Source organism: Colius striatus, chromosome 2 (genome assembly GCF_028858725.1).
Source record: "Colius striatus isolate bColStr4 chromosome 2, bColStr4.1.hap1, whole genome shotgun sequence".
NCBI classification, from domain to species: domain Eukaryota; kingdom Metazoa; phylum Chordata; class Aves; order Coliiformes; family Coliidae; genus Colius; species Colius striatus.
The window spans coordinates 116,562,457-116,583,427 of record NC_084760.1 but is presented as its reverse complement, the minus strand read 5'-3'; the positions used below and the strand labels follow the sequence as shown (position 1 = coordinate 116,583,427).

The 20,971-nt window shown below is 40.9% G+C and overlaps 1 protein-coding gene across 1 annotated transcript in view; it reads left to right on the top strand.

The window, feature by feature from the left end:
- SNAP25 (synaptosome associated protein 25) overlaps positions 1–20,971 on the top strand; it is a 62,274-nt gene that overhangs the window by 28,503 nt on the left and 12,800 nt on the right. Inside the window, exons 2-4 of the mRNA XM_061990482.1 lie at positions 5,867–6,001; positions 6,623–6,664; positions 13,963–14,011. Coding sequence (XP_061846466.1) covers positions 5,930–6,001; positions 6,623–6,664; positions 13,963–14,011 — 163 coding nt within the window. The 5' untranslated portion in view covers positions 5,867–5,929. The remainder of the gene's footprint in view (positions 1–5,866; positions 6,002–6,622; positions 6,665–13,962; positions 14,012–20,971) is intronic.

The window sequence follows — 20,971 nt, the reverse complement described above, 5'->3', positions numbered from 1 at the left end:
TCCCCAAAGCGAGTGCCAGTCCATGTCCTGAACACCTGCAACACCTGGGTGGGGAGGGAGGGAAAGGACAAGACAGGAAGGAAAAGAAGAACTTTATTTGTGCTGTGTAGATGAGAGACAGATTCAGTTGTTAACCTCAGATAAGCAGGCCCATCGGAGGGTTACCAGGACATCTGCATGATGCTGACAGATACAGCCAGCAGCAGGAAACCAAACACCTACAGCATCTCACATAGCCCTAGAGACTTATTTTCAGGCAATGCAAGCAAGGCCTGAGAGCAAAATAAGTTGTCTAAGATAATGTAGGAAGGTAGTGACAAACTAAGAATTGCCTGCTTCTCCTGAGTTCAGATTTGTAAGATCTCAGTGCCTGTCTTTTCCAAAGTCATTCCCTGACAAGCTCTCACTGGGAGGCATTGCATTATTCTTCACTGAATAGCAAGAAAATATCATCTATAACTGTACTTCTTCAGCTTGGGCTTTGGAGCTGAGCCTGAAGACTTGCAAGCAACAGGTTGTGGGACAGCAGCAGAAGAGAGATGAGGTGTCTGAGCCACTGGCTGCAGTTTGTGAGGGCCAGTGCTGTGAGCTCACAATCTGTAACAACCAGGCTCCCAACTCCCATAAAGAATTTCTCATCAGATGTTGTTTGTCTCACCAATGTGGGCAGCACACATATACTTTTCTTGGCTTTCTGTTGGGATCTGCCTTCAAACACTACATCTTCAATATAATTTCAGGGGGAACGTGCTGGTGTCAACAACACACATAGGTTCTTTTGCAGCAGGTCTGCACTTCTGATGTAATTTCATTCCCTAATCGTGTTAATAGGCAGTTTCTGGTCTAGACTGAGCTTTGGGGTTAATGACAGTGTATTTCTTATAAGCCAGCACCAAAAAGTCCATCTAGGGAACGCTGATGAAGGTGGTGAAAGACATGGCCAAAATGCTGAGCAGTTGAGCTCTAGATAGCTCTCCTCTGGGCAGTGGTAGCTGTTGGGGAGGTGCAGAAGAGAAAAGGCATTCTACACAGCCCCAGAACTGCCTTGTGCCTGGCCCTGTTGTGGCTGAAGGAAGCGAAGATGACCCCCTTCTTCTATATCTGAACTTCACTTTCTTCTTTGACAGCATGTGTTTCTTCCACGAATGACCAGATTAAAAATGAAAGGAGAACAGCTGCAACCCGACATCCAGATTGCAATGGCTCAACATCCATCCTGAGATGCTTGACCCAAAGTCTCTCTTGGGGTTTTCTGCAGCTCTACTAATGCCACACCACTGCAGTAATGCTCTTTCAATTCCACAAGAAAGAAGCATAAAGTGTGGTATTGACCAACTCTGACTTTTTCAGTAGAATACGCCAATGCAGTCATTCTCTGGCTACAAATATCCACGGGAAGAATAGATGTGTCCTTTAATAACAGGAAGAGTGCTTAAAAAGGAACATTTTATTGTAGTGCATTCACCACAGTAAATTGCAGCATTTTCATTTTCCTGTATTTATTGCATCGAAGTGTTTATATCACTGTGAAGCAAATATTTGCTTTCAAAGGTCACTCATTGTGTCTCTCTTCCTCTGGGGATATATGCAGCTCTCTCCGGCTTCAGTATAATTCCATAAGGCTCTATAATGTTCTCGCTATGGTATTCTTTATTGCAGCTGAGCACTACTAAAATAGCAGATGCAGAACTCAAAGTATAACAAACAATGCATTTCCATTAGCCAATCTCTCTATTTTTCTTTAACTCTTAGTCTGTTGTGCTTCTGTATGAGCACTGGCATAATGTATAAGACTGGCTCACAGGGAATTTGATGTAAATCACCTACGTCCCTGAAATTACTTGCACTGTCTAGAAGATACAGAACACATTTTGGTACATGATGTAGCTTTTCATAGCATATGGACTTTTGTTTCCACTGTGTACATTTGCATGTGAACCTGGAGGTTTTCCTTTCCCTTTTCTGAAATGGAAACACTAAGGTCCTTCTGAAATTTGGAGCTTGCGTTTGTATATACAGTTATTATGGTCTCATAAACCCTTATGGTTTACCTTTTCTTGGCCACTCCTGTAATCATTCAGTTTCAATGTTTTAATACATCAAGAGGACTACATAAGTGTTCCTAGGAAATACCATAGAGGGAAAACTTAATTTGTACTGTACAGGAATAAAATAATAGAATCATTCTGGTTGCAAAAGACCTTTAATATCATTGAGTCCAACCACTAAAACCTCATACTGCCATGCCCATAACCAAACCATCAGTACCTCATCTATGCAACTTTCAGGTATCTCCAGGGATGGTAGCTCCACCATCCCCCTGGGCAGCCTGTGCCGGTGTCTAACAACCCTTTCAGTGAAGAAGTTTTTCCTAATCTTCAATCTAAACCTCCCCTGTAGGCAATTTCCTCTTGTCCTATCACTTGTTAATCAGGAGAAGAGACTGACCCTCATCTTGCTACAACCTCCTTTCAGCTAGTTGCAGAGAGTGACCATGTCTCTCCTCAGCCTTCTCTTTTCTAAGCTAAATAACCCCAGCTTTCTCAGCCATTCCTCATAAGGCTTGTTCTCTAAACTCTTAACCAGTTTTGTTGCTCGTCTTTGGACATGCTCCAGCACCTCAGTGTCCTTCTTGTAGTGAGAGACCCAAAAATAAACACAGTATCCCTTTAAAACATAAATCTGCTCACTACAGGATTTTATTGATAGTGGGATTTATTGATGGAAATTCATGATACTGGAATGGAATTTCTTCCTAAATGAAGCTTTTCAAGGACAATCCTATTTCTAATCTGTCCTATTCCACATTTTAAACTGCAAAATCTGCAAAAAATTCAAAACCTGTTCCAAGCAATCTGCAAAATACATGCAGTTTATCATACTGTGTGCAAATCAGTAACCTTTACTGACTCTTGTGCAAAGTTTCCTATTAAATAAAGTTGAAACAGCAATGCTGCAGGGTAGTTCTGTTTATGACTAAAACTGGATGTAAAATGACTTGTCTGAAGGAATGCTTCTTGTTATTTCTCAATCTATTGTAAGTGCTTTACAAATACCAAACAATCTCAATGAATCTGTCAAGTTTGATCACTTGCTACAAAACATCTTTCTGACATTTTTTTAGTTTGATGTGAAATGATGTGTCTGTCAGTAAGAAACCAAATGATGGTTCTAACTAACTCAAAAGGAAAATAAAGTCTCACCACTTTCTTTCCTTCTTGCACCACCCAATACCACCGCTTGGCTCATGATCAGAAATTGTACATAAAAGATCAAAACCGAGGCTGGAATCTACTTGAAAACTGAATTTTCTGTGACAAAAAGACTGTTATTATATGTTATTGTGAGTAGAAGCACTCATCTCACCTTCACTTGCTTTACAGGTCTGTAATCACTCGGCTCTCATTGGACATGCTCAGAGACTGAACCAAATCGCCCATTAGCATCCCATCCTCTTGATGATCCATCACCTCTCACTTTACAGCTAGTAAATGCTATTAGATATACATAACAGAGAAGTGGTTTCCTGCCCCACACAGCTCTATGTATGTATCAATTAGACCAGTTCCAAAGTTGTGTCTAAGTTTGCCTGATCATTGCTATAGCTTGGTGCTGCTATTCTATCAGGACAAGTGTAGTGAGGAACCCAGGGAGAAGAGAATATTTTTACTAAATATCCTGAAACTAGGTCTACAGACTTAATTCTGGTACTCTGACACAGAGGCTGTGCCAGCAATATTGATATACTGAGTTTGGCCTCAAACTGGGAAAAACTGCAGTTTGTGAAGCAGTGACCAATGTTAGTGCCAGTCTGTGCCAAGTGGGACAGGAGTTCAGACAGCAGCTCTTTACCAAAGCAACTTCTTTTTATCTCCTCTGAGCATGCTCCATTTGCTGATCAGGAGCAATGTGTTCTGTGATGTGCCACAAATGGCAATACGAGTGTGGCAACAGGGCAGGAAGGTTGGGGCAGCCATCAGAGTGTCCCCACACTTTCACATGCCCTTCAGGAGGTGACTGATTCCTGGTTCATCTTTGCCTCCTAAACCTGAGAGTCTGCTGTTTTTCCTAAAGCTTATTACTGCTGTTTGTGAGCATCATTGAAGTGTCTGATATCAGTCTGAATATTAGCCATGAAATTAAGCTCTGCGTTTGCATCAATGATACTGCAGATGAGTTGCTTAGGTTTGGTCCTTTGCACAGCTATGACCATGCAGCTGGCAGAACCAGGTGGGCTTCTTCTCCAGCATACATTTGGGCTTCTAAACATTGTGTGACCCATTACAAAACATCAGACTCCCTCTGACAAGGATGTGTCAATGTGCTCAGTGATGAAAGTAGGATGCTGTGCCAGTAGCTGCAGGGCTGACTCTTGGAGATGGATTTCTTCCTGCTGTAGCTTCAAAGAGGAAAAGCAACCATGAGTGAGGGCACAGCTAATGCAAAAGCATGAAGGTCACATATTCCCTCTTAGATAAGAAAACCAGCAAATCTGTTGCTGAAGCTGCAGAGTAAATGGCAAGGAGCTGTCTGCTTCCTTATACATTTCTAAGCAAACAGAGTGTGATCCAACGAATATCCCTGCCACCCATTGTACCTGTTCAACCTATACTACTGATATCCTGATGGAGAGCACTGTCAATGTGAGGAATGGATTAATCTCTGACAGATAATACCTTCCATTTAAACAGAGTTATTACTGCTAAAATTTCAGAGTCAAGCTCTGCCCTGACTTATCTTGTTTCATAAAGGCTGTGTGTATCACAAAGACAGGACAGAAAATAGCCCCTGGGATTTTGCCTTCTTAGAGCAACTTTGCTGAAAGGGCTTCTTTTGTCCTCTTTCTGTAACTGAATGTGATGGCATGTGCGTTATGGCTGTTTATTTGCAGTCCCCCACAACTTCCCCACCTCCTCTGCACCTGGGATTAGGTTTTCCTGCAAAGAACAAATGTAACATTCAGTGAGCAGTAATTTGCAATGTGCCATGCTTGAATCAAGCAGAGAAATAAGCCAGTGTTGTTGTTATAAAGACCTGACAGATGGTAGGAGGACCCGCCTTTCTTAATCAAGTCATGCTCAATAATCAGAGCTAGCTCAAATTCATAACAAAAAAAGAAACTCTACCCAAATGAGGATTAATAGGCTGCAAGTTGGTCTCTGGTTTGGATGAGCTCGGTGGTGTCATTCTGTATTGAGCAGGATAACCAGGATCAGAATCTGACCTGCTTTGGGGAGAAGGTGTAAATAGCAGTTAGGTCCTGCTGTCACCTCCTCTGAAATGAAGGATTCTCCCATGAAGACAACTTTTCCCAGTCTGGCTGTACACATTATTTCAGAGTCTGAACTACAGTATGGTGGGCAAGTCATTAGCTGATACAAATCTGCGAAGTTTCATTGTCTTTAATTTCATTGCAGGTGTATTAGCTGAGTGTCCAGCCCTCCACGTGACGTGGCTGAAACATAGGGCATAAGGGGCATAGGCTTGACCTTGGTCTGCTTCATGTAAAGGCTTTTAATTCTAGAGAAGAACAAATGGGTCTCAAGACCATTTCTGGTAACAACACCTTGTGAGTCTCCAGCTTCAATATGAATAGCATTCGAAAGGTTAAGAAAAAAAAAGGGATTTTCCTCAAAGAACATGACCAGGATGTATGCTTGTTCTTCAGAGTGATTAATAATACAGGTATCAAGTGCCACCTTGAACAATCCTGTGTGTCCTCCGCTACATAGGAATTGCTATCCAGAACGAGCTTGGATGAGGGCACTTGTAACAAAAGCACTTTTGTTTGACTGACATTTAAGCATAATTCAGTGAGTCAGGGAGCCTAACCACACTGTTTCTTTTCCTTTTCACTGTCTTCCAGGCTCATAAGCGGCTGAGCACAAATCCTTGATCTGCGGCTTCCACAAACACACCCACAGCTAAAATGGCGGAAGACGCTGATATGCGCAATGAGTTGGAAGAAATGCAGCGGCGTGCCGACCAGCTTGCTGATGAAGTGAGGCTTGGGGCTGGGTTTGGTGTGACAGACACAGCCAGAAATAGGAGCTGAACTGGAGGATTTCTGATGCTGTTTTCTGTCAGCTTTACACTGAAAGTAGAATTGGAAATGAAATGAGCCAGGGTAAAAGTTAATGACATATTTAGTCTAGATTAAGGCATTTATTGATTGTGCGTTTGGTTTAGGTATTAGTCTGCATCAAGTTGACTGGCCTGAGAGCAGAAAGCAGCAATTTAACATTTTCTAAGGATTCCTTCAATTTGCCAAAGCTATTAAATATTAAAAGTTACCAATTAAGTCTCCAAAAAGTCTTTGCTGAAAACCACAGACTTTATTTTTAAAGTGGAACGCCAGCTGTTCCAAGCGTTACTGCCACAACGTGTGAAGATGGGGAGCACAGGCCTTGGGGAGCACAGCTGCCCTGAGGTGCCGTGGCAACTGCTGCATCAGTGAGCTGTAACAGAGAGCTGGGGATGGAGAGATCACCAGTACCCTGATGATGGCCTGATTTTAAGGGAAGGCAGAGAGGAAAAACATACTGTCAGCATGAGCCTGCACATTAGTCTTGGAAAGTGTATTTTGTCAAATCTAAGTGATTTTTCCTCTGTTCTTTTTCAGTCCCTTGAGAGCACCCGTCGAATGCTGCAGCTTGTTGAAGAGGTAAAGACTCCCATTTCATTTATCCTTCTGTTGTGAGCAAAAGTTGATGGAGAATCTGGCACTGGAAATGTGGGGTTTTTAAACTCACATTGCTAGGGCATGGCCATGGCTTTATGCACTGCTATGTCTCTCCTTATCCTTACCCTTTATTAGGGTCATTCAAGACACTGTGCCCTAGTTGGCAAGTGTCACACTGCAGAGCAGCTGTGAGGCACTATTTTGCCTATACCCGAGCATCCATTGTGACAGGCTAGTCGAGATAAACCAAGGGAACAGCCTCTGAAGGTGACCTGGAGTCAAGGACGAGTGGCTGAGTTTGCTGCAGAGCTGGAGCCCTGTGCTGGCACTGCTCTGGTGTCCTTGCCAGTGCAAGTGGGGAAGCTGAGAAAGGCTCTCAGTCTGTTTTCCCTACTATCTCTAAATATCTCTCTCTCCATAAAACCTTGCAGCTATTTATAGAGCACTGGTCACCACAGCATTTAAATGCTGCTTCTTTACATATCTCCAAAACACTTATCAAGATTTCAAGACTCATGAGATACCTTAGACTGACAGCTTTGGAAAAGTTCTCTGGTTTTCTACAGAGGAAAGGAATCCAGGCTTGGTCCTTCTGCCTAATACAGCTTATACCCACCTGTAGAGGCCATTCCCAGAAGGGAAAAAACAATTCACTCAGGCTTCATTTCACCCTCGTTATAACAAATGGGTTGAAAAGTTACCAAACTGTATTTAGTTTAGAGTTTTCAGCCATCAGGTGGTGGAAAACTTTTCTCCAGCCTGACAGAACATATTATTTTCAGACACCACGTGAGCCTTGGCTCTGGAGCTGGTGACATTTTTAATCAGGGTCATCAGTACTGACAGTCCCCGTACTCCTGACAACAAGAGAAGTCTCCAACAGAGACAATGGGAAGAAAATTACATCAGCTTCCACGTTCAGGAACAAGCACAAGCCCAGCCGTAGGCTTCATGGCCTTGAAATCAATCATGACTGTGGAGATCAATGGAGTCCAGTGGAGTCAAAATTAAATTTCCGAGTACAGATAGACAGACCGATGAGGCATTAAGCATCGTCAGCATCGCTTCTCCCCCACAAACACTTCAGATCTAGGCCCAAACATGCTCTTGTATCATGAGCAGTCTGTCCTTTTTTGCTGCTTAATTCACTGGACATGCCATTTCTGACCATTACTTTGTCGCCTGAATGCTGGGTGTAGCTTCTGCTGAAATCAATTCAACGTCATAGAAGAGAGTCTCATATGGGTACCTCCACAAAGGCATCAGGAGAGCGTGCTGCCCCAAAATGCCCAGGATCTAAATAGACAAGGCAGATGATGAGTGGGAAGAAAGGGAGGCGCAGGAAAAGGAAATGATTTGCTCAGGCCCAAGCCATCGGTAAATATCAGCCCTGTCTCTCTCGAGCTGTATTTGTGTGACCTATACACTGCTTGAGTCTTCCTAACATATTGAACCAGCATATTGCGAATGCCATTGGAATTTCAGTATTAAATCACTGCAAATAGCAAAGTGGGAGGAGAAGTGGGCCTGCAGAATTTACTGATGAATTTACATAGGACTCTAGCGCTTCTTGGAAGAGCTCGGCATCCCTCCGGACATGGCTTTTACTCAGATGCTACAATAGCTTCCTGTCCAAACGGAGAAGTTTCCAAAACTACTATTGAGTAGCCAAGGGAATTCTTCTACAATTAAGTGAACATGATTTTCACTAACATGACTACAAAAGCCCTTTAAAATTCTTCTGTGGTCTAAACAGTTGGTTACTCCAACCCCATTTCCTAGGTACTTTTAAAAGAATGCGGCATTTAGGTACTGAGAGATTTTCTACTGAAAAGACAGGTGATGAGAGTCTTTGAAATTGAACTCTCTGCTCTGATTTAATAGACTGAAAAAATCTAATTAGATTTCCTTGCTTAGCAGAACCTGTCTAGTGAGTAGACATAGAAAATATTCTTTCTCATGAAAGCATGCTTTTTACCTGATTCTCTTGATAAGCAAATCTGGTTTTCTTTACTCAGGAAAAAGATGCCTCCATGTTTAAGCATCATTACGGTAGACATATGTATGAATTCCTGTCATGGTTGCCTGTGCTCTGTTAGACACTAGGATAATATAGAATAAACAGACTGACTTGGCTCCACCTTAGAAACAGAAGAGCGTAGTCCACCCAGGAAAGCCTTATAGCAGTACAAGGCATTCTTCATGACAAAATGTAGGTCGTAGCCTGAGGGACAAAAATTATGTCCCCAAAAGACCATGCTCCCCTTGCCCAAGAAGACTGAGTTTGGAGACTAAGCCCTCGTGCTGTTCTGAGATAATGTTGGCAAGGAAAATCAGATCTGTTACTGCTGCTTATTTTTATAACCAAGCTTTGCAAGAAGCTGATTGGTTAAGTCCTAACACAACAGGGAAGCAAGAAGCGGTGAGTGGCTGTTGTAAAGTCATCACTACTTTGCCCCAAAGCAGCTACATACTGGGACAGCTGATAACAAAAATCAGTTTGCTCTGTGGTGTCCAGCATATCCATGCAACACAGTCACCTCATTGACCAATGCTGGTTTGAACTACTCAGTGCTATAAATACCTGTATTTTATCATAATGCTGTGCAATGCTTGGGCCAAAACAAAAGTGAACTCAGGCAGCAGAAGTGAGAGAAAATACACAGATTATAGCTGACCTTATTTTCTTGCTCCAGCTTTTGATCTCTTAACCAATTTTATGAAATGCAGAATAACACATGTAAGGGGAAAAGCTGTGAGCTTCCCACCATCTTCCAGTGGAACCACCATGGTCTTTAAAAAAAATCAGCCATTGTAGGATGGGAAATAAAATAAAATATGGTTTCTACCTGTGATGAAGCAAGCCCAGCAAGAAAGTACTTTGTAACATGTACAGACCAATGGGCTGTTTTATACATTTTAATTCAGATAGGGCTATTTTCTCCCCTCATATGGTGAGGAGTTAAGAATCAAGTTTACTAACATATCAAAGCTGAAATGGTAAGCTATAAATGTTTGATAACCTCATGATGCTGCTCTAAGACCTCTTTGTCTGTGGAAACCATTGAGGCAGCACTAGAGTCAGGGTCATTGCACTAGATGAAAAACTAGGCACACAGAATTCAAGAGTGCAGCCACAGATTTGTATCAGATGAAGATCTGAACCACAGGGTGACCTAACAGGTTGAGAAGTAACATGGCTCTTTTATCAGGCAATGGAAGGACACTGAGGTATTAACAGAGTGACAGTGAACTTGGAGCAGGAGCTGAGGAAATACATTAAGATAGCTGAACATGCTTCTTCGACCACATTTTTGTCTTTAGGGTGTTGACACTTCTCTTTAGCCTCTCTGGGAACTACAAGCAATGTCAGCCTGTCTTGGTCCATAATTATCTGCATTAATTTATTCAAATCAAACTCTATAATCTGTATTATCAAATCAAAATTCTTCACTGAAGTGAAAGTTTATGTGTTCTTCAGATCACCGAGAGTGTATATCTGTTTTTCAGGGTGTCTCCTGAAATGCAGAGAAAATTAGTTCTAGATCTTGAATTTTCTAATCTGAGGTATCATTCCTTTGTGCTGTTATGAAAATCACTCCTCAGACTAAACCAAAGTTGAATCAGCTGCTTTCTGTAGCAGGCATAAATAGAAGGCAACACACTGTGTTCCTGATGGGCCCTTTGAGAAGTCACCCCAATTCTCTTCAAAGCTTTATTCCCACTTTGGAAAATGAAGTGACATTGCAGTCATAAGAAATTACATAGCAATGCACTTCCCCTCCAAAGGGCTGGGCATATTTCAGTGGACATTTTGTTGCTGGCTTGCCCTGAGACCCTCATTAAAGGAAATTTTTTAATAGCTGTTATAAAAGACTGAGAATAATGTTTATTAAAGCCTCCAAAAGGCTTCCCAGCTTTGCTGTTAAAACTGGCTTCACTGAAGTGCTGACAGACTTAGGTATCTAATCCTGGGCAAACTGTACCACCAGCACACATTTTTGTAGCAAGATGGACCTCACCAGTTCTATCCATTCATGGTTTCCCACGTAGGATCTCATCAATGTTGGTGGACACTGGATGTTGGTGGTAACCCTTCCTGGGGCCTCAGGACCAGACAAATCAAAGCACAGTCACCAGGCCCCTGTTGTGACTGTGGCTCTTGTGGGAGCCTGTTATCAAGATTTTATGATCGGTGATTGTAAAACATATTCTTCCATCAGCTCCTGTTACACATTCGCTAAACAACCAGTTAAAACACCTGCTCCCAACTGAGACCAATGGGAGTTCCCGTGGTAACTTTAGGGCAGAAAATGATAACATTGTCTGTGTTTGGACCCCAAAGCACTTCTTTAGCACATTGGTCCTCTATATTCCTTTAAAGGAACAGGTTTTATAGTTTCCACAGATCCCTCATTCTGTCATCACTGAGGGTCAGTTACTGAGTGTTTCTGTCCTGCTCAGATATCTGGGTGATGAGCACATTTTTAGAATAGTTCTGTCTTACAGACATGTTTTGTTTTGAGCTATCTGAAAGATCAGTCACAATGGAAATACTGAACTTTCAAGGAAATCTGGATCTGTTTTAAAGCACAAATGTGTTGGGGATTTTTTTTTTCTATTGGCTCTACAAAGGGCTTTTCTGTGTGAAAAGGCTGAAAATTAATGCTTAATAGAAACTTGGAACAGGAGGAGATTGTCACTTGATGTCTGAATCACCTCTCATCATTGTCAGTGAGCATCTTTTTATTAGCTTCAATATGCTTTGGATTAGACCTCAGATGGAGACAAGTGTATTCAATGCACACCCTTTAATATTTTTACATTAGTATTAATGTTGTGGCAGACTGCTCTCAAGAGATACAGTACTGCCTGAAAAAATTAAATGGCACTGATGGTCAGGTAAGTAGAAGAAAATTGCACCTTTTTCATTCTGTTCAAGGATTTAATATGAAATATAAACCATGAGGTCTGACTGCTGAGTTTGTCTCTCAGCATAGGTCTTATTCAGGTCACCGGACATCTTAGCTGCACTGAGGCAGTATGCTCAGATGTTAAAAACAGCAGGAAAATAAGGTTAAAAGGTTAAGGAGCAGCAAACGTTTCTCAGCCTGACTATGTTTGACTCACTAAAAGCCAACAACTATCACAACCCCAAATGCACATTTCTGAGTCCAATATTTAGAAGGGTCCCATGTCAGACTGCACTATATTTATTCAAATACAAAATAACTCAGCCTCCTTGTGTTTGCATGAGATATAGTTTCTCAAAATATCTACAGATCTTTTGGGATAAGACATCCCTGGGTTACAAGAACACAGAGAATGATAAAAAGCTATTGTGCATCTACCACTTAGCAGATCTAACACCTGCCCCACAGAAAATATAACAGTATTAAAGGCAGTTCTCTTACCTAAATACACAAATTCAAGATGACTCTTGGACCCTAAGTTTCTAAAGGTTGCAAAAATAAAAGCTGTCTGGGATTCAAGTAAATTCAGTATGAACTTGAAAGGAAAGATAGCAGCAGCAGTTACCTAGTAAATGCTGACCTAAGGGCAGTATGGCTCAGCAGACCACAGAGAGAGGCAGGAGGTTTTTTCTCTTCAGCTAGCAACTCACACTGGGATTTTTAAAAAAAGAGGGAAAGAACCAGGCTGCACACATCTGATCTTTTCCCCAGTTTCTAATAGTGATGTAGACATTAAAGGTGAGAATGGGAGCACAGAGAGAGGCAGATGAGAGGCATCTCACATCCCTTTTGAACCAAGCAGGATCCTCTTGAGGCAAAGCAGAGGAGCACCAGCTGCACCAGCTAGCCAGCCCTCAAGTGCAGAAGAGTCAGGCTTGTAGCTGAGCCAACATTGTCAGTGTGCTGTTGGCCTGTCTGCAAGCACTTTGCAAGCATGGACTGCACTGCTGACAGCCAGAGAGACTTCACTGCTCTCAGAAAAAGTGATGAGTGATGGCAGTGACAAAGGCCATGGAAAGAAGGATAATGGGAAGTCCTTAATTTGTCTTGAGGATGCCCTGAAGAGAAAAAGGGATCATCAGGATTCCAAGTTTCTATTCCTCACGTTCCTGTGTAACTATGGGCATCTCCGTTGCCCTCTGCAGAATCGACAGCACCAACTTTATCTGTGTCACAGGGGTATGGATGACTTTGTGTTCACAGAAACAGCTAAATTACTGCTGCACATGTCCAGGTAACTCCACTAGCAAGCTGTCAGGCCACGAAGGACTTACTTCATCTGTTATGAAGTAACAGGAGACTGTTCAGGCCAATAATTATTCACAGATGTTATCACTGCTCCAAGCAGAACAGAGCTAGTTTTGCCTCGCAATTAAAAAGGAGCTAATCTGATCTGTGATATAGCTTAGTATCACAGCACCTAGATACCCTAGACACCTGATCACATCCCAGAGTGATGACAACACATGCAAAAATTGTACTTGTGAAAGGTGTCCTGCTGCTGGTGTAGGCAGGTGAGAGCTCTGAATTGCGCAGCTTTGCTCAAACCCTGTTTGCTCAGATCCAGCAAGGGCAATGGTAAGACTCCCACTAACCTGTGGGAGCAGAGGCACATTCAGCATGTAGATGTTTTGAAAATCCTACCTTCAAGTTCAATCTAAAGTCCATTGATGCTAAAGGTTTCTGTTGGCTGAATTAAAACCTGTCTCAAACCAATATCTGTTAGATCTCTGAGTCAAAAAATACGGCTTAATCCTATTAAATATTAGCCTCCTTTAAAATGGATTTCCTAAGCAGGCAAGCTTTCTGACCACTGTGTTGCAAGGTCTGTGTAAAAACCACTCTGCCTCCTTCCAAAACATGTTTGTGTCATATCTATTTTCCTTGAGAATTTCTACTGTGGGATGAACACACACCTGCAATGTCAGCACCCCCTTCTTCCCTTCTCCTGCTTCAGAAAACTTGGGAGATAAACCCTCTCTTTTTAATTGCTCTTGTGTACAGTGATTATTTAATCTCAACATCCAGGACAGTGTTTTCTGCAGTAGTGTAGTATCTAGTGCATCCTGAAGAACTGATGGTACAATCAAGAGTACTCGCTTCCTTATGGAGTGTCCAGATAGATAAGGTCTTTGGACTGTGTCAACAGCTCCTTATGACCTTGTGATTCCTTTCACTGATTTTCTTTTGTCTTCCTATGTCCTGTACCTAGAGATGAGTATTCCCTCACTGATCTCTTTCTCTCTCTCTCTCTCTTTCTCTTCTCTCCTTCTCTCTCCTTACCTTGCTACCACTATTGGGATGTAGAGTAAAGATGCTGGTATCAGGACTTTGGTTATGTTGGATGAGCAAGGAGGTAAGTTCAGATTGCTTCAAGTAAGGAAGTATAACCATTTGCAAAATACTGTACTAACTGTGTGCAAACCTGAAAATAAGGGCCATAAAATACATATGGTTGTGCATGAGAACCCCAAAACCTCTTTGCCTTTAGCTTCACTGTCTGACAGAGGAACCTACAACAAATGCATAAAAGTCTGTACTTCTTTGAGTCTGTTTCCCAGTCATGTCAAAGATCGCTGCAGGCTGAACTCATTCAAATCGTCATTTTTTTCCAGAAAGCTTTGGGTCAAGGTCCAGCTACATGATGAGAAGATTTGCCTCCATAAGTATAAAATCCAACAGTATTTACACAGGTGCTATGCAATTTTCTCACTTGTTTTAGCCACAAGTGAAAAGCATGCAATAAATTTGACCCAAGAAAAGCTACAACAGGTATGATTTGTGTAAAATTCAGTTGCTTTTTGTATGGAAATGTCAGTGAGAATAACAAGAATTTAACATTTAACATCTATGACTTGATCAGCTCATTACAATTGACCATAGAGGTGCTTTCAAGCTTAGACAAGTCCCTCTCTGACAGTGACAGATATATTTAATGCATTCCAGGAAATCACATTTTTGCTCTTTATAACTAATATTACAGAGAAATATGTAGCTCCTCTCCCCATCCCAGCAGAACTACTAAGTATCATTTGCTGCAGAACTATAGCACCAGCAAAATGGTGTTTCCAAAGAGAAGTTAAATTAGCAGAGTATAAATTTCTGCTACTCTGTATCAAACCAGCTCCCCAAAAACGCTTGTTATTTACTATGTGGCTTGGAGCTGGGGATGTTTAGCCTAGAGAAGATGAGGCTGAGAGTTGATAGAGAGTCCCTATCTGTATGGGAGCTGTAGTGAGGTGGGGGTTGATCTCTTCTCCCTAGTAACGAATAACAGAACATGAGGAAATGGGTTCAAGTTGCACCAGGGGAGGTTTAGATTAGAGACTAGGAAGAACTTTTTCACTCAGAGGGTTATGAAGCATCAGAATGGGCTGCCCAGTTTGGTGGTGGAGTCACCATCACTAGAGATATTCAAAAGACGCAGAGATGAAGTACCAAGGGATATGGTTTACTGACGGGTTTGGCAGTGGGAAGTGACTGGTTGGATTAGATGATCCTGAAGGTCTTTTCCAACTGTAATGATTCTATGATTCTATGATACAAAACTCTATTAGGATATGTTTTCTACAGAGGTAATGCTGTATTTCTCATCTAGCCCAGATAATGATTATGAGCAACAGTACAATATTGTTGGGAACTGGACTGTAGAACCTGATAGGCCCTTTTCATTGGTAGCATCCTTGCCTCTCTGGCACTAAAATAAAAGTAAGAACAGGATCTAAATAAAAAATGTTTTCTCCTATTTGCTTTTTATATATGTCTCATTGCTTCCCCCCCACATCCCCTTTTAGGGACGAATAATTTAACCTAACCAAACTTTGGAGCATCAATTTATCTTGACAAGAAAAATATTACAGAGAATATTTTGTTGTTCTTCAATATTTTTATTCCTGAATAACAGCAGTAAAAGAACTGTCACTGAATAAAAAAACCCAGAAATTACTTTTAGTGAAACACATACAGCACCTGTCTAAATAATGTGTTTTGTTTCAGAAAGAAATTATACAGTTAAAATAAACGACAAATATTGTCAAAGAAAGTGTTTAAATACCCAGATGTGTCTTGCAATGTGATTCACAGGCAGATTAACAGAACTGTTAGTAGTTGCCAGAACTTCCCTTGTGTTCAGCCTTGGTAAAGTATGCTTCTGTTCTTTAACTGTTATTTTTTCCACAGATTGCTAACCCTGAATTTTGTTTTTTAATTTGGAGTTCTACTATTGTTGAACACCTGCACGCAAAAGTTTTCTGACTGACTCCCTAGTCATGCTAGGAAGGACAGTCTGTGTGAGTGAAGTAGCTGAGACTGAACCCACTGACATCTGTGGAGTTCAGGGAACTCAGCTACTGAGAGTGTAACCTGAAATGTATATTGTATGTAGAGATGCAGTTTGTCAATGCTTACAGGAAAGAATCAGACAAATTAAAAGCCTCTTTAAATTGGTTGTGCCTTAAGTGGTTCAGTAAATTTAGCTTGTGACTATACAGTATAGGTTTCTCAGGGAAAACAGCCTAACAATCTACAAACCCTGGGAATATTGTAACCACAGTTCTATGCTAAATGTTTAATCAAGTTTTGTCCATTTTAGCCATATGTAGCTGTAATAATTCCTGACTTATTTTTTGTTTTATTTTAGTGATAAAGAACTTTATTATTGGAAAAAATGCACTAATGATGACTTTGAACCCTCAGTAATTAGTGCAATATGTGCAACTCAAGACTATCTCAGCAGATTATCAGATTAAGGGAATAATTTCCTAACACTGCCACGTGATCTTTTTTTTCAGTTGACTGCACAAGTCACTTAAGATTATTAGGTATTAAATATACAAAATACATGACATGGATCTTTCCAGTGGGCGGCAAGCGGAATATCTAATCTCTGCAGTTGCTTGAAGCTCAGCTTCTAGGTTTCCTTACAAAATTGCTTGCTTTGAAGTTAAACAGACCTTACAAGGAAAACTTCTTTGAGCTGATCTCTATCTAAACAACACAAAGCAGAACTCATTTTCTGACATCAATAAGCAGAAGTCTTTGGGATCATAAGTCAAAGTACTTTTACAGTACTAGGTATATATACAATAAAGCCAGCACAGCTGGCTGCACAGTAGACCACAGAGTATGCTTAGACCCTACGGAGTGTGGAGCTTCAAAAGAGCTTACATTACTCCTGTTTCACAGAGAATGGGACTGCCATATTCTCCAATGCCCTTTGAAGTCACTGGGAACCCGAGTGGGCTTTAGGAGTTGTCTCTCTGCAATACCAAGAGTTATCGTTTTTTTGAGCCAGGTATTGTCATATAAATGAGTTCAACAGAATCCTTCCCTTGAGAAGCCCACATGATTCACATTGTTAAGACTTTTTCAATCAGTGAGGAAGTCCCTCCCAAATCCTGTGTACATCCAGAATGCTCACATTTTTTTAAGACTGGCCTTGAGTCAAGCTCCCTTAAATAATTATATAAATATAAGCATGTACATAACAATTTAAACTAAAATATTTACATTTTACACTAAAAATGCCATGCTGCAAATGATTATTGAGCAGTGGCAATTGCTCTACTTCATTAAATATGTTTGAAACATGCTAATGTCAAAAAATGTTAATATTTGGATGCATGTCAGTTAAAAGCAGACTATAGAAATGAAACTGACCACAAACCAAGGATATGAAGATAAATCCAAATTCCTGACATAGAAAGGGTCCCAGAGTGACAGCTCTCCTCCTCCAAAGGAATCTCCCAGTTGAGTATCAGCAAGCAGAAGGATTTAAACCTTCAAGAACATTATTTGATGTGATGTTGTTCTCAGGCAATCTATTACAAAGGAATTTTGTTCTTGTATTCAAAAAGGAATGGAGAGGAGAAACTTCTCCAGTAACAATGGTAGCAGCACAGCCAGTTTTCATCCAAGATAAGTTACAGGGATAGTCACAACTTTAATAAGCCACAAAGAAACCGTCACGGCAACAGCAAATGCCAGTGAACACAAGGAGCAGTTCAATCTACCCAGCAGATCTGTACTCCAGATCAAGCTGGAATACGGAGAGGAATCTTTGGATTGGTACTCACATGAGCTGACTTGTACTGTTTTAGCAGGAGCTGCAATTTTTACTGTTTTATGTAAGTTATAGTTGACCTTTTTCTACAGCATTGAAGAAATAATAATGTAATAATAAAGAAATAATATAATAATAATAAAAAGATAATTATAATTACTTCCCATTAGAGTGCAAAATTATGGACCCTTGTGCAGGCCCCTTCCCCAGCTTATCTCCTATTCATCAGCTACCATGAAAATTTGTAAGCAGTGAGATGCCGAAATTAGAGTTGCTAGAGGAGCTCCATCACCTATGTAAAAAAATGGTAACTATCAACTATTTCAGGTTTGACAGGGAAAATTGTGTTAACCATGTTGGAAGTGTAGTGCAGAATAAAAGACAAACGAACCCCCCAGAAAAGCAGGTTGTGCCTTGTCTACTGTTATTTTTAGCACAGCTACACGTGAGCTCACAAGCACTCCCCATTAGCTTTCTTCCATTCGTACCTGTGCTCTGCACTGCCTTTCACAGTGGAGCTAGGTCAAGACTGAGAATTTCTGAAAGGCTGTCCCAGAAATGTACTGTGTTCTGGTACAATTCTCCTTTATGGAAAATGGGATCACTGAGTATCACTGGAAATAATTAATCTGCTGTCTCCTTTACAAACTCGGTCCTTTTGTACACAACTGTGATTACAGTGTGTTCTTAGATGTCCTTTTTCTTTTTAATTCTCCAATTAAAATCGCCTGTGTTGGAAAGTGCTTCATTGCACAGTACTCCAGACAAAGCAGCAAGTTCCCTTCTCCACAGGCATTTAACTGACACTTGACCACAGGCCCCAGATCCTGGCTGCTAGTCAAGGAACATTTCTTATAAATTACAGATGGGAGTGCAAAGGTGGAGCAACACCACACTTGTCCTCTCCTGGTCCTGTATCCAACAGTGTGTTAAGATGCTTTTGCAGCTCTCTTTGCTCAAAAGGCCATAAGAGCAGCTCAGAGATGCCCTTGTTGCAGCTCCCCTCTTCCAAATGCTTCCCCAGATGAGTCACACAGTGGGCATTTTCCAGGGTGTTAGGGAAGATCCTGGCAAAGAGCTATTGGCAAAAGGCCACAATGCTACAGTAAAACTAACAAGACCAGCTTATAGTCCCTCATTTGCCTATGGTTTTAATACAGAAGTAATTTACAAGTACAATAATACAAGTGAAAAAATATCCTTGTTGGTATCCTAAGATAGGCCATTAGTTTGGCATAAGATCTGGAAGAAGTTATATGACCATTATGTCTGAAGAAAAGTAACAGTCTCAGGAATAAAAAGATATCAATCAATACACACACAAAAAACCAAACTAGGAGAGATTCTCAGATTAAAAAAAAAGGAAATCTCAATGAAACATACCTCTGGCATGTATTCTACTTCCAATTCTCTTATATATAATATAATATATATAAACATCTAGATGTATTACAAGAACACTGCAACAAACCAGCAAAGGATGTTTAAAGCCTAACCTTGAAATGCTTCTCTAAAGGGAAACCAAGGACATGATCTTTTATAGGTGTGAATTGGCATAGGTTCATGGTAGTCTATACTAGCAGATCATCTTCCCTAAGACCTGTAATACAATACCCAAGGCTGGAATAAAGAAAATCTATGAAAACAGACATTAAATTAACCTTTTGATGGCCATCTGATTTCCTAACCTCAGGGATTTGTTCTGGGCTAGATTTTAATACAATTATAACAAAACAAATCCAGAGTGACCCCATTAAGTTAATTTCTCTATAATATTTATGCCTCAATAATTGTGGTTAGACTCATGAATCTATTTCTTTGCCTGTGGGACGAGATCTTTGACAGGTATAAATTAGTGTTGCTCCATGAAGGCAGCATAACTACAATGACTTAAATTGGTTAACAATCCAGCCCACGACATTAACAACTAGCAAATGGTTTCAGGACCAGCAGCCAGCTGTCTAGACTTCTGGGCTACAAATATGACATGGGCTTTTTACACTGATGAGGTTTCCTTTAAAGGAAGATAAATTAACTGTGGGTCCCTTTTCTATTCAGAAATAGCATAGGCATCATACACAAATCCTAAAGCAGGACAAATTAAGTCAGGTTCCTGGAGAGAGCTATAATTTAAATTAAAGTCTTTAAGTCATGGCAAATACACTCTTGAATTAGCACTCAAGTGTTCAGGCAGAGTAGGAAACAGAAAGATCAAAAGACCTACTTACATATCTGGCTTCAGAAAATGTGTACCCGAGCATGGAAATATGCTTAGACTGGAAGGCACTAGTGGTACCAGATCTAGGACTGATCTCTGCAGTCTTGCCTGTCATTTTCTACTGGCCAGACAAGGTTACAGAAATAAAGGTAGTGAAATCAGTAGGAGAAAGGTCAGCACCTCTTCCCTCCCAGTGCCAAAATACATGTGGAAACAGACTTCTTTTAACTGAGAGCCCTGGAAACCAGCCAGGCTTTGCAAACACAGCTCTCACAAGTAGGAGGTAGGACTCAGTAACACAAATTTATCAAGTCCCATAATGCTCCATGAACAAGAACAAAAGCTAGCTCACAGTACCACAGCTGCTTCCCAGAGCAAGAGTTGTCCAACTGTGCAGGAACAGGAAGGACTCTGCGTGAGGAGTAGGAGCGCTTAGAGGAATACCACCTTCTACCACATACTCACATTTCTGATGAGACTGACAATCTGTGGCTACAAACACGAACCAAAGCTTCTGCTAAAGCCTCCTAACCAAAATATAAGATTATAATGTGCATTACAACAATCCAATCTTGTATTTCTGGTTCTTAGCTCAGCAGTTTATCTGGCAGAATTTTTGCAGTATATCTCTCAGGTTTCCTTATTAAGTTTCCCAATCCTTTGCTTACGTTATACATGTCCCTTTTAGAGGACAGTGCTAGGGAAATCTCATCCTCTAAATGTATCCTTGGATTTGGGATCAATAACTCCTTTGGCACATCCAGGTGAGGAGAATGAGAACTGACGGCTGAAAAGATGATGCAGCTGGCAATACCGACATGGCATCTCTCCTTCTCAAAGCCCAGCCTCATGAAAGAATTAAACAAAGAGTGCAAGTTCAATATTTGAATTAGTTGAGCTTGAATAATTTAAGATGGGATTTTCAGGGCACTCTGGAGATGAGATGCCCATTTCCCATTAAAATTACTTAAATAAAATGAATTTTAATAGGAATTGGGTATCCAATTTCCCCAGAAAGCTTTGAAAATCTAAAGCTC